Source organism: Bufo bufo, chromosome 6 (assembly GCF_905171765.1).
Source record: "Bufo bufo chromosome 6, aBufBuf1.1, whole genome shotgun sequence".
NCBI lineage: Eukaryota > Metazoa > Chordata > Amphibia > Anura > Bufonidae > Bufo > Bufo bufo.
This window is the reverse complement of record NC_053394.1, coordinates 127,983,171-127,997,538: the sequence shown is the minus strand read 5'-3', so window position 1 is coordinate 127,997,538 and position 14,368 is coordinate 127,983,171. Positions and strand designations below refer to the sequence as shown.

At 44.1% G+C, this 14,368-nt stretch overlaps 1 protein-coding gene across 1 annotated transcript in view; it reads left to right on the top strand.

Annotated features, from left to right (window-relative positions):
- The window catches only part of CHRNA4 (cholinergic receptor nicotinic alpha 4 subunit), a 61,165-nt gene extending 48,139 nt beyond the window's left edge, over positions 1-13,026 (top strand). The window contains exons 5-6 of the mRNA XM_040435648.1: positions 6,914-8,294; positions 12,901-13,026. Of these exons, the coding sequence (XP_040291582.1) occupies positions 6,914-8,294; positions 12,901-13,026 (1,507 nt within the window). The remainder of the gene's footprint in view (positions 1-6,913; positions 8,295-12,900) is intronic.
- The last annotated feature ends 1,342 nt before the right edge of the window (positions 13,027-14,368 follow it).

Here is a 14,368-nt window from a genome sequence, read left to right as displayed (position 1 = left end):
AGGATTTAGACTGCTACCACGGATGGTATATGGTTCTCCATATACCTTTCCTGGACTAATGTCAATCCTAATAGATGACGTTTTCTATGCAGAATGTAGATTCCCCTGTATAACAAAAGCAGTAATGGTTGGAGGACAGCACTAAAAGTCCCTCAAATTAATCTGAAATGCAGCAGAAGGCCACAGTCCACCAATAGTCCAAGCGCAACAATGGAAACTCAACATCGGCAATATCATTCTTTCCAGCTTCATTCTTATCCCATCACGAATACAGTAAAAAAAAAGGCAATGTTTCAGCTTACAGCAAGACATATGCTGAATTGTTGCCTGTTTCACTGTATTCAGCACCATAGGTCTTGTCCTAGTGAAATGCTGTGGAGAAGACTCATGTATAAGCTGGAGCAAGCCATTTTGTTTGTAACGATCCAGTAAGGGGCCACTACCATCATTTTTTTCCCCACCAGAACAGGTGGATGCTTGCAGAATTATTTGACGCCACTCCATGTATTCTAGTTCCTGTCCTGACTCTTAACTTTCTTCTTTGCTTGGACTTTTAGCACGGCAAACAGCCTCGCTGGATTTTCTCTCTCAGACCATTCTCTGTGCCCAGAAAGAGAAGGAGGATGAGTGAGGCAATTACAGCATCGCACATTACACTGATAAGTGCAGTGCTCTTCTGTGGGCATCTTTATCTAGTCCTATCATGAGAACAATAGAGCTGTCATGCTGTCACCCTGATTCTACAATCTACTATTTTACTAACAGATAACATCTTGACATTGCAGAAAAAGCTGCAATAAAATAACAATGAGATCCCTATCTATATAGAAGTTTTATCTCTCTGTGCTGACTGCTACAGACGGACAGCACTTTGTATTTAATTTTCAGTGTTCACAGTACGGCCGAAATGAAAAAGAAAAACAGCTAAAATTTCTTTAAAGACTTGTTTTCTATGGACATTGAGTTTGAAAAAATATCCCTTTCTAAACCAACGTACATCTTTAATTGTAGCAAGCTACCGAACTGCTTCTGTGAGGACCACAGGCTTCAAGCTATACACTCGCTGAGAGGTGTTTTCCTGCTCAGTAATCCAAGAGCTTCCTCTATTTAAATGCAGAGATACGGACAACCTTTTACTGAGCCTTTTAAATATGCAATGCAGCGCAGGAGCTAATAAGTCAACACTAGAGGATTTGCAAGGCTTAATGCGTAAGTGTTAAAATTCGAGAATGCCGCTTGGAATAAATGCCTGGAAATTACAAGTCTAGAGTAAAAACAAGTATGAGGTTAGTAAGATGTTAATAAATATCTATACAATAACTCCCTGGTGCTCAGTACCTGGATTCAAAGTATATATGAGTATTACCTTTGATTTGACATAATTCCATAAGGTGAAAGAGTCATCAGTTTCAATTGAGAACTTAAAGGGAATGTCCAAGACTAAAAAAACATGGGTGCTTACTTAAAAAATAACAGTACCACGCTTGTCCACAGGTTCTGTTTGGTATTTCAGCTAAATCCCATCACTTTAAGGGAGCTGAGCTATAAGACCACACACATACTGTAGGCAAGTGTGCTGCAGCTTCTGGAAGAAAGCAGCCATGTGTTTCTAATCCTAGACAATCCCTTAACCACTTAAGGACCACAGGTTTATACCCCCCTAGTGACCAGGCTTTTTTTTACAAATCGGCACTTCACAACTTTAACGGTTTATTGCTTGGTCATGCAACTTGGCACCCAAATTAATTTTACCTCCTTTTCTTCTCACAAATACAGCTTTCTTTTGGTGGTATTTGATTGCTGCTGACATTTTTCGTTTTTCTGATATTAATCAAAATAGACCGCAATTTTCTCAATAAAAGTGTATTTTTAACTTTTTCTGGTAAAATTGTTCAAATATAATTACATTTCTATACAAGTTTGTGTCAGAATTAATTGTGCTACATGTCTTTGATAAAAAAAAATCCAATAAGTGTATATTTATTGGTTTGCGCAAAAGTTATAGCGTTTACAAACTATGGTACAAAAATTTGAATTTCCGCATTTTGAAGCAGCTCTAACTTTCTGAGCACCTGTCATGTTTCTTGAGGCGCTAGAATGCCAGGATAGTATAAATACCCCCCAAATGACCCCATTTTAGAAAGAAAACACCCCAAAGTATTCGCGGAGGGGTATGGTGAGTTCATGTATGATTTAATTTTTTTTTCACAAGTTAGCGGAAAATGACACTTTCTGAGGAAAATAAATAATAAAGTTTCCATTTCTGCTAACTTCTGGCAAAAAAATAAAAAATCTCCCACGGACTCACTATGCCCCTCAGTAAATACCTTGGGGTGTCTACTTTCCGAAATGGGGTCATTTGTGGGGTGTGTTTACTGTTCTGGCATTTTTGGCGGGGCTAAATTGTGAGCAACCCTGTAAAGCCTAAAGGTACTCGTTGGACTTTCGGCCCCTTTACGCATCTAGGCTGCAAAAAAGTGTCACACATGTCGTATCGCCGTACTCAGAAGAAGTAGGGCAATGTGTTTTGGGGTGTATTTTTACATATACCCATGCTGGGTGAGAGAAATATCTCTGTAAATTGACAACTTTGTATAATTTTTTTTTAAAAGTTGTCATTTACAGAGATATTTCTCGCACACATTATGGGTATATGTAAAAATACACCCCAAAACACATTGCCCTACCTCTTCTGAGTACGGCGATACCACATGTGTGACACTTTTTTGCAGCCTAGGTGCGCAAAGGGGCCCAAATTCCAATGAGAATCTTTACGATTTCACAGGGCATTTTTATGCATTTGGATTCCAAACTACTTCTCACGCTTTAGGGCCCCTAAAATGCCAGAGCAGTATAAATACCCCACAAGTGACCCCATTTTGGAAAGAAGACACCCCAAGGTATTCCGTGAGGGGCATGGCGAATTCATAGAAGATTTTTTTTTTTGGCACAATTTTTTTATACAAAGTTGTCAATTTACAGAGATATTTCTCTCACCCAGCATGGGTATATGTAAAAATACACCCCAAAACACATTGCCCTACTTCTTCTGAGTACGGCGATACCACGTGTGACATTTTTTTGCAGCCAAGATGCGCAAAGGGGCCGAAAGTCCAACGACTACCTTTTAGGAGGGCATTTTAAGGCATTTGGATTCCAGACTTCTTCTCACGCTTTAGGGCCCCTAAAATGCCAGAAAATACTGCAGATGTGACCCCATTTTGGAAAGAAGACACCCCAAGGTATTCCGTGAGGGGCATGGCGAGTTCATAGAAGATTATTTTTTTGGGCAGAAGTTAGCGGAAATTGTTTTTTTTTTTTTTTTTCTCACAAAGTCTCCCTTTCCGCTAATTTGTGACAAAAAGTTCAATCTTTCATGGACTCAATATGCCCCTCAGTGAATACCTTGGAGTGTCTTCTTTCCAAAATGGGGTCATTTGTGGGGTGTTTGTACTGCCCTGGCATTTGAGGGTCTCCGCAATCATTACATGTATGGCCAGCATTAGGAGTTTCTGCTATTCTCCTTAGGCCTCATGCACACGACCGTTGTTTGGGTCCGCATCCGAGCCGCCGTTTTGGCGGCTCAGATGCGGACCCATTCATTTCAATGGGGCCGCAAAAGATGCGGACAGCACTCCGTGTGCTGTCCGCATCCGTGGCTCCGTTCCACGGTCCCGCAAAAAAAATATAACATGTCCTATTCTTGTCCGCGCTTTGAGGACAAGAATAGGCATTTATATTGCCGGTGCACGTTCCGTTCCGCAAATTGCGGAAGTCAACACGGGCGCCTTATATTGAACATACGGGTAATGAGATTTTTTTTTTTCGTTCAGCCTCTGGGCTGAAAGAAAAAATGAACGGCACAGATTTCTTCATTCGCAACGATCAATGTGGATGAAAAAATCTCTGCCAAAAAATGTGCAAAAAAAAAAAAAGCTGCGATCGCTAATAAAGATCCAAAAAGTGATCTTTATAGCGCCGCAGCGATTTTACGGTGTTTTTGCAGTGATCAGAAAAAAAACATTTCTGTCACTGCGGTGGGGCGGACTGAACGCAAGTGTGCGCACAAGATCAGGCCTGATCGGGCGAACACTGCGTTTTTTGTTGAGCCTAAGGTTACCCTAATGTACTGATATAGATCTGATTGCGATTAGTCTTGATCACTTACAGATACTATATAGTACTAGTTCTGATTAGCGACAACGATGACGCTAATCAGCGACTAATCAGTGACTGCGGTGCGGTGGGCTGGGCGCTAACTACCTAACAAGTAGCTAACTAACTGGCGGTGATAAGGGACCCTTAGGCCCCATCAACACGTCCGCAATTCTGTTCCGCATTTTGCGGAACGGAATTGCGGACCCATTAATTTCTATGGGGACAGACTTTGTCCCGCTCGGATCCGGAATTGCGGATCTGCACTTCCGGGTCCGCACTTCCGTTCCGCAAAAATATAGAACATGTCCTATTCTTGTCCGCAATTGTGGACAAGAAAAGGCATTTTCTATATAGTTCTGGCAATGTGCTGATCCGCAAAATGCAGAAAGCACATTGCCGGTGTCCTTGTTTTGCGGATCCGCGGATCCGCAAAACACATACGGACGTCTGAATGGAGCCTTACAGGGGGGTGATCAATGACAGGGGGGTGATCAGGGAGTCTATATGGGGTGATCAGGGGTTAATAAGTGACAGGGGGGGTGTAGTGTAGTGTGGTGCTTGGTGCTACTTACAGAGCTGCCTGTGTCCTCTGGTGGTCGATCCAAGCAAAAGGGACCACCAGAGGACCAGGTAGCAGGTATATCAGACGCTGTTAACTAAACAGCGTCTAATATACATTTCTGGGGTTAAAAAAATCGCATCTACAGCCTGCCAGCGAATGATCGCTGCTGACAGGCTGTAGATCAACTCGTTTACCTCGCGATCCTGTGAGCGCGCGTTCACAGGAAATCTCGGGTCTCACGAGATGACTCCTATTGGCGTCGAGACCTGAGAGAGCCGCCGCACTCACGCCTTTCGGCGTTAGTGTGACGGCAAGCAGTTAAAGGGGTTGTCCGAGTTATGAAAAAAATATATATATATAGCACTGTAAATCTGATGGGCAGCAATATATAACTAAGTTAAGCAAGTTTTAGGCAAAAATAATATATATTTCCTAATTTCCCTGGTTTCTTCTGACCCTTTGTTTACCTGCAATAACAACAATCTCTGCCCCTCCCCCTACTGTGCAAAGGGAGTGAATACAAGTGCTGCCCTGAGTGACATGTCTGCCTGCTGGGAGACTCTGCAGCATGTTGTATTTGTAGGACTACAAGTCCCAGCTGTACAATGACACTGCTGATACATACAGGATCTTCCCCCTACCTGTTTTTATGTAATGCTCTGCAGAACTCCTCTGTCAGCTCCTGTGCCCAGCATGTGCCTGCAGCTACTCAGTAAAGCCTTCAGCCCTGAGTCTGTGCAGCTGAAGGGGTTAATGTTTTTCCTCAAGAATCCAGGGAGAGAACAATAAGCAGCAGCTGGCAGTGCAGGGGGGCGTGGTCATTACAATGAGTCTGGTGTACAGACACAGATCTCAAGCTCTAAAGCTTGTGCAGGAAACATCATCAAAGCAGGTAGAGAAGCTGACATCACAGGTCATGTGACCCTCAGTGAAATTTGAGAAAGGAGCAACTGGAGATAAAGTAAGTGAATTGTAAAGTCCTTACATTTGCCTAGCTATAAACATACAAAGAACAAAAAAATAACTCAGACAACCTGTTTAAGGTAAAGTGAAATGCTGGCTTTCCTCCACAACTGGTAGGATGGAATGTCTGGTGTCGATGGTCATCCCAAAGCAGTGAGTATTTGGATTGTATCCCACCAGTTGTTCACTATATCAACAGTAACCATGTTTAGTAGTAAGTTGCAATGAGTATTGGGAAAGTATGACAATCCATGACCTTGGGAAGACAAGGTCTCATGTATTTGGCAGAGCAGTGTGTACTGAATCAGCATGGTGGCACAAGATACACCCTTACAGCACAATATTAAGGTATTATTTTCTAGAAGTAATACCCCTTAGGACAACCCCTCCATAATATGTCATCTTAGAGTTGCCCTATAGATTTGCCATAATATTGGAGCCGTACTGTGGCTTTCATGAGGCCTTTAAAGAGGACCTTTCACTAGAATAAAACATCTAAACTAAGTATACAGACATGGAGAGCGGCGCCCAGGGATCCCCCTGCACTTACTGTTATACCTGGGCGCCGCTCCGTTCTCCCGTTATAGCCTCCGGTATCTTCATAGTTAGGCTCCACCCAGAAAAAAAGCCTCTCAGGCTATGAGCTGAGCGCTGCGATTGGCCAGCGCTACAGCATGAGAGAAGGAGACCCCAGCAGGTTCCCCTGGGTGGAGCCTAACTATGAAGATACCGGAGGCTATAACGGGAGAACGGAGCGGCGCCCAGGTATAACAGTAAGTGGAGGGGGATCCCTGGGCGCCGCTCTCCATGTCTGTATACTTAGTTTAGATGTTTTATTCTAGTGAAAGGTCCTCTTTAAGTGCACTTGACCAGCTCAGTGTCATAAGTAGATTGTGTTACCTGCTCCACAGATCTTTTCCAGCATTGTTCCCAACTAAACCAAATTGTCTAGGAGGACTAAAATTGAGTTTCTAAGACACTTTAGCTGCTCATCCATGGACACTATTTGATGGCTACTCTCTCTCCTTCCTTCCTGGGCATGTGATTGAGCCTGTACAGTAAATAAGTCAAATGAGACTCAATAAAATACCAGTATTGATTCATTATCCAAGCCTGTATTCCTCTTATACAAGAATATAAATAGCCATCTTTCATTATTGTGATTTGCCACTTTTCCAAAATGATCATTCAAATCTTCTCAAATACATTTCTTCTCCTTTTTCCTTTAAGTGCTGATGGAGATTTTGCAGTTACTCATCTGACCAAAGCTCATCTCTTTCACGATGGACGCATAAAATGGATGCCTCCTGCCATTTACAAGAGCTCCTGCAGCATTGATGTCACATTTTTTCCCTTTGACCAGCAGAACTGCACCATGAAGTTTGGTTCATGGACTTACGATAAAGCAAAAATTGACCTAATTAGCATGCACAATCACGTTGACCAGCTAGACTACTGGGAGAGCGGAGAATGGGTCATTGTCAATGCTGTTGGCAATTACAACATCAAAAAGTATGAGTGCTGCACAGAAATATACTCAGACATCACATATTCCTTCATCATTAGAAGGCTTCCTTTATTCTACACAATTAACCTCATCATCCCATGCCTTCTCATCTCCTGCTTGACAGTGCTGGTCTTCTACTTGCCTTCAGAGTGTGGAGAGAAAATTACTTTGTGTATTTCAGTGCTACTGTCTCTAACTGTCTTCCTCCTCCTCATTACAGAGATCATACCTTCCACTTCTCTGGTAATCCCTTTGATTGGTGAATATCTTCTGTTCACTATGATCTTTGTTACTTTGTCTATTATAATCACAGTATTTGTGTTGAATGTGCACCACCGCTCTCCTCGCACACACACCATGCCAGCCTGGGTACGTAGAATATTCTTAGATGTGGTACCTCGGGTACTATTCATGAAGAGACCAGCAAAAGATAACTGCAAGAAGCTAATTGAGTCTCTACATGCTAGACGACTCAGTCCTCCACCCAGGCTGTGGCCTGAGACTGAGATTGAACCAGCCTTCCAGAGCTCATCATCAGCGAGTCCCACCAGTCAGAGAGCCTCACCTACATCTTCCTGCTGCCACCAGCTAGAACAAACAGCCAACACCCAAGTGATCTGCAAGTCACCATCAGGGCAATATTCAATGTTGTGTGAAGAATCAACACTGACTAGTTGTCCTTCTCCACAAAATAAGACCCACCTTCTTGCAGAGCCTCATACCAACCTGATGCCAAAAGTACGTTCTGTAAGTGTCCAACAGATGTACACCCCCAAAGAAATCAATGAGGGCACAATTCGTTGTCGCTCCAGAAGCATACAGTACTGCTACCTTCACGAGGATTCCTTTCAGACCAATGGCCAATCCAGCAACTCTCCATTGTCTCAGAGATGCCATGTTAATGAAGGACAGCAAGGGAGTCAAAACTCCCAATGTAAATGCAAGTCCAAAACTCAAGAAAAACCAAGTGGTGCCAGTCAAGTTACCAAAACGATTAGTGCCAAAGAGCAGCATGTACTTCTAATGTCCCCATCTCTCAAGCTGGCCATAGAAGGAGTACACTACATTGCAGACCACCTGAGAGCAGAGGACACTGACTTCTCTGTAAGTATACAGATGAATACTTAGTTGTTGAAAGTGTATCTATACATAATGGTCAATATACTGTATGTCTTCATATACATTTGGTAAATGTATCTGTAGGAAATATATTAGGAGTCCTCCTTAAATGTATTCATCTTGAAAAATCTATATATTGAAGTGCATGCATTATACTGAGGTGTATTTAAGGGGTTTTCCCACATTTTTATACTGGTTATCCTCTGATTAAGTAATCAGTGTCTGATTGGCAGGAGTCTGACACCTGGGACCCCCACCGATCAGGTGTTTGAGAAGACTGTCGTGCTCCTGTGAGCGCTGCATCCTTCTCAAAGCTTACTGTAGCGCAGCTCATTCCCATGCAAGTGGATACAATGTACAGCGCTGGATTCCCACTAATCACATACAGATGACCTATCCTGAGGATAGGTCATCAGTTTAAAAAAAGTCGAAAAAACCCTTTCAGATGTGTGTGGTGGAGAGGACGTGTTTTGGAGTGAGGACATGTGGATTACTTGGGTGGTTTTGGGAAATAGTGAGAATGTAAGGAACCTGGTCAACCAATGGTGGTTTGATGAAAGTTTTGTAGAATTATAAAGTCTGGTGAATCATTATGGCTTTGTATGGATTGTCTTGATTGGGTTTTCATCACAATTGACAAAGTGTTTGGCATAATGTGCAATGTTTCCCTGAGATTCACATCCATTTTTATCCAAAAATAGTATTGGTCTGAGGAAATTCCTAGACTTTTTTTGTGTAAGATTAGTCACTTTTGATGATTAGAGCCCCTTCATTTCTTCCACTCCTTTGACACGCTCCCATTGATCACTGCTTCGAGACATAATATCTGGCCTTCTATGGTCACATTAATTAACAGTGTTCCCAGCTTTGCACATTCCATACTTTTTAGAAGTGTTGCTCAGCAATAAGAAAAAAACAAAGTAATCCCTGCAGTGACCCAACCCTCCCTCCTTCACAGCAATCAGCTGTATAGAAACTTGTCAATAAGTGTTCGGTTCCCCTGCAGACCCCTCACAGAGGAAATTAAGCATTATACAGTGCCCATTCAAATCTATGAACTGTGTGAAATGCAGGACAGGATAGGTCCTCCAGAACAAGACACCCTCCATTCTGGCCAAGATATGAAGATCTTGAGTAGTAGACCTCTTCTATTAAGGGGTTCTCTGGGCTACAAATATCCGGATAGGTCATCAATACCATATTGGTGGGGATCCAATACCCCTATGGGTCAGCTGTTTCTGGTTGCCACTCTGCTGGAAACAGTTTACAGTTTACAGAGTGGAAGCAGAAGGCTCTGTACACTGTGCCATTTCTAGTGCCAGCATACTGGAGCTCAGCTCCCATTCACTTGAATGGGAGCTGAGCTGCAGTAGTACCTCAGTACAGCCACTACACAACGTATGGAGCTGTCTGCCTCCACCTCCATACAATGTATAGCTTCGCACACTAAGCCCACAACAGCTGATCGGTGGGGTGTCATGTTTCGAATCCCGACCGGTCTGATATTGATGACCTATTTGGAGAAAAGATCATCAATATCTGTAGTCCAGAGAACCCCTTTAATTCAGAATTCCCTACTAGGTTGCGATAACACATAGTGGATACTCTGCAGACTCGCCTCCGTGGATTTGTATAGTACCAGCAAAGTGGGTGAGATTTTAGGAAGTTTCATAAACACACTGCTAAAAATAAATCTGCAGCAGGTCAGTTTATGCTGCAGATGTCCACCACAGATTTCACAAATGATAAAGTCCGTGACAAATCCACATGCAGCGGAAAATCCAGCCCATGTGGCCGTATGCCTAGGTTGTACGCAGGGCCGGTGCAAGGATTTTTGCCAACACAAGCGAAGCCTGGCCCTGGTCCCATCTTCAGCAGCTGGCTTCTCCTTTGTGTGGTCCTGGTATCTTCTCTCTGCTTCAGACAATTGCTGGTTTGAGGACCGTATTTTTCGCCCTATAAGACGCACTGGCCCATAAGACGCACCTAGGTTTTCCATTACACCTCAGGTCAGACCACCAATCAGACTCCCAATGTTAATCAGACCTCAGATCAGACCCCCAATGCCTCAGATCAGCCCCCCCATGTCAGCCATCAGCCCCCATCCATCATCCCCCCATGTCAGCCATCATGCCCCCATGTCAGCCATTAGCCCCCATCCATCATACTCCCATGTCAGCCATCATACCCCCATGTCAGCCATCATGCCTCCATGTCAGCCATCATGCCCCCATGTCAGCCATCATGCCCCCATGTCACTTTTCTCCCCCTCCATGTCAAATCACCCCCCTATGTCACATCAGCCCTCCATGTCACATTTCTCCCCCTCCATGTTACATTTCTCCCCCTCTATGTTACATTTCTCCCCCATGTCACATTTCTCCCCTCCCATGGCACATCACCCCCTCCTTTTTACATCACCCCCCATGACCCCTACTGTGTCACACTTCTCCCCCCCCTTCCATGTCACACTTCTCCCCCCCCCTTCCATGGCACACCATCCCCCCCCATGACACATTTCTGCCCCTCCATGGAACTGCCACTGGCGCTCACCTACCACTCCAGTCGGCAGTCTGGCTGTGTGTGACTGACAGCATGAGTCACCACCAGCTCCCTCCAGTTCCTGCTGCTGCCTGCCGCCGCGAGCCATGCCAGTCACAGCCTGTGACCGGCCGTGCTCACTCACGGGGCCGCACACATGCATGCAGCGCAGCTGCGCAGGCAGGGGCGGGCGCCCAGCGGCGCTGTGGTGAAGTGAATTGATTTATTTAAAAAAAAAAAAGTTCATTTTTTTTCCGCCCACCCCTTCCGCCGCTTGGTCTTCCTTATGGTAGCACCAGGCCTGGTTGTACGAAAATGCAGCTCACCTTTACCCACTTGACTAAGACTAAGTTGTGATACCAGGTGCAACCCATGCACAAGAGTGATGCTGTTCATGGATGAAAGTGGGCAATTTTTTTTACTGATCATGAACAGCCCCTTTAAAACAAAGAGTTAAAGATATCTAAAACTCCCTCACATCAATGCCATTCCGACATGAATTCCTACAACGGACCTGATTACACGGACCCATGGCGTATAAGCATATTAGAAGGGTGGCAGAGGGATATGTCTACGTGGCAATACTTGTGTTCTTTGATTCTTGAGCCACTAGTCTTGGGGTACACCGCACCTCCTTATTGTTCAGTCTCGGCCCATACAGAAGACACTGCTGACCTTGTCACTCCATGTAGGCCTGCGTTATTCAGCTTTGGTCATTATGTGGCAGGTGCAAGCTGTGCTGTCTGATAACTTTAAATGGAAGCCATTGTCAGCAAGCTACTCACAGTGTGATAAAGTGAGCGCACAGCCTGCAATCATTTAGTCTATTTCCATCTCAAGTGGCTGTTATCTGTCTTTTCTCTCAGCATCTTCCTCCAGACTGTAGCTTTCAATCCCCTCTACTAAGATTGTGTATGCCAAATCTTTACTCCTTTCTTCCTTCCCCCCACACGTTGCTTTCTATTTTACATTCTGCCGTTGACTGGTTTTCAGGCTCACAGTTCTGCTTGACTTCTGAAGGCCTTCCCTTGTGTCTGACATTCTCTGGCCATGACTGTAACACACATCACTCTCAAACATTTGTTGCTTCCACCCTTCATAAGATTGCTGTTGTGAAGGCTTGATGTACACATACTGATCAAACTGGACTCCCACTAAATTCCCCACCTCTAGTTTTGGATCATTGCAGCCTTACATAGGTCCCATCCTACCTAATAGCAAAGGGAATGGGTCCAACCGTGGTTGTCCCCCTTTTCTCTTTATTCTGACAGTGAATGACAATGGCAATGCCTACAACAGGGCCCCCAAATCAAAGGAAAGGGTGCCGTGAATGTGCAGCATGCTCTCCCATATCAAGCATGGACACCTTTCTATTTACCTGTATGGGAGTTCCAGAAATAGCTGAGCCGGCTCTCAGCTATTTTAGTCACTCCTGTAGAAGTGAATGGAGGGTGACCATGCTTGCGTGGTGCACCCTTTTTCACTTTGGGAATCCCATTTTACAGATAGGCGCAGGTCCCAGAGGTGCAACCTCTACCTATCTGACATTGGTGGTATATCCTAGCCATATGCCAGCAATGTGTGAGATAGGCCAACCCCTTTAAAGCTGATGGCTGGGGCTCTCAACAGCAAGGCAACCTTTGATTACCTTATGTTTATGACCCCTCTAACAAAAAGGGATTGTGTAAAGAGGACAACATGTTAAGTCAAGCCTGGACAGTTCATAAGTGGAGGACCACCTCTCTTAGGTACCTACTGTATGTTCCAAAAATATATTTTAGTTGCCTGGAGATTCAAGATTTTGACTCCTGTTGTTGATGGTAATGTTCAGCAATGTAACAGAGTATATCAGTATTGGAGGGGATGTCCAGAGTTAGAAAAACAAATCTGCTTTCTTTCAAAAAATACCACCACACCGGTCCTTGGATTATGCCTGGTTCCCAACCATTGTTGCAATAGATATATTGAACCTCCCATAATCACAACTTTCTCTTATACCACCTATAAAACATGTATTACATATATGTAACTTGGCCTCTCGTTCCTTCAGGTAAAGCAGGATTGGAAGTATGTCGCTATGGTGATTGACCGAATCTTCTTATGGATGTTTATCATCGTCTGCCTCTTGGGAACCGTTGGACTGTTCCTCCCACCTTGGCTGGCCGGAATGATATAATCCCATTGACCCAGGAAAACGCACAGATCAGCTTTGCTAACTGTGGGTGGGGAACATTGGATTTGGGTGGGAATATGGGGAGCATGAATGCATGGTATATGCAGGCAGGCTTGACCGGACAGAAGAACAGATGAAGATACTTAAGAATTCTGTCAAAACTAGGACACAGCAAAGAAGAATGACCAGAGTGAGAAAGCGTGTGACAGTGTCTGTAGTATATGAATATTTAATCTTATGTCTGACTCGCATGAGTGGGTTTGGAAAGCTCCTGGGGTTACCCTAGGGCAGAAAACCATTTCAAAGGCATTCCCTGCCTACATGGCCAGGAATCCTCCATTAAATATTTTCTGTACACAGCTCACTGCACAAAGCAATGGGGTTATCTAAACAGGGGCTAACTCTGCTGGTCTTCAGCAGGTAAGTGAATAAACATGAACTGAACCTTCAGGCTTCTGTAGTTTTTCTTTTGGTTTCTATGTACAATTGTCCATACATTTACATGACCTGTACATGACATCATGCTCTGATGAGGAACTCAGTGGCTTGTGCCTCCAAGACATCATTAGGAAAACCTGGATGGATATGAAACTCTTTAAAGTCAATCTCTACCTAGTATCGTCATGACATTTTAGGTCAGACTAAATACAGCTGATGCAGTGCCCAAATTTCACTCCATAGATTTAAAGGATTCAATTCTGGCTTTCTGCAGCCACCACTAGACCGACCATAGGTGTATACTGTTTTATTATTGGCGATGAATGGAATGGCAGAGCACATGCTCAACCTGCCACACCATTCATAGGGGGGAATAGAGTCTCCATTGTCATGATCAGTGGGAGTCCCCAAGTCTAACAGTTATATCTTATCCAGGGGACAGGGGTTAAAGGGAAAATACATCCTAATGTATTTGCCTTTAAATCTCAATACATAGGGAGCGTGTACAGGGATATCAGACCATCTTTTATTCGCTGGCCTAGTAGATCTTGGTAAAGAAATGTATAACAGCTCATATTGTCTGAAGGACATGTTTAAAGCTTGGATGCATCCCTCGCCGCCGGCAGAGCAGGCATGTGACAGCAACGAACATTCAACTTACCAAAACCATAGGGACTTGTGGAGAAAAAGGAACATGGCCGTTAAATCTGTGAAGGGTGCAGTGTGTGTATAATGAGGTATTGTCACGGGTGAAGTTGCAGATAGCTGGAACTTATAAATAAACGACCGACTGGCTTGATCCCAAACTAAGGAGCATATAGGTGAGCCCTATAAAACCCTAAGAGCTCTCCCTGACTGCTATGCACATGCAAGGGTCTCAATGGTAGACGATTGCATGCCCACGTAC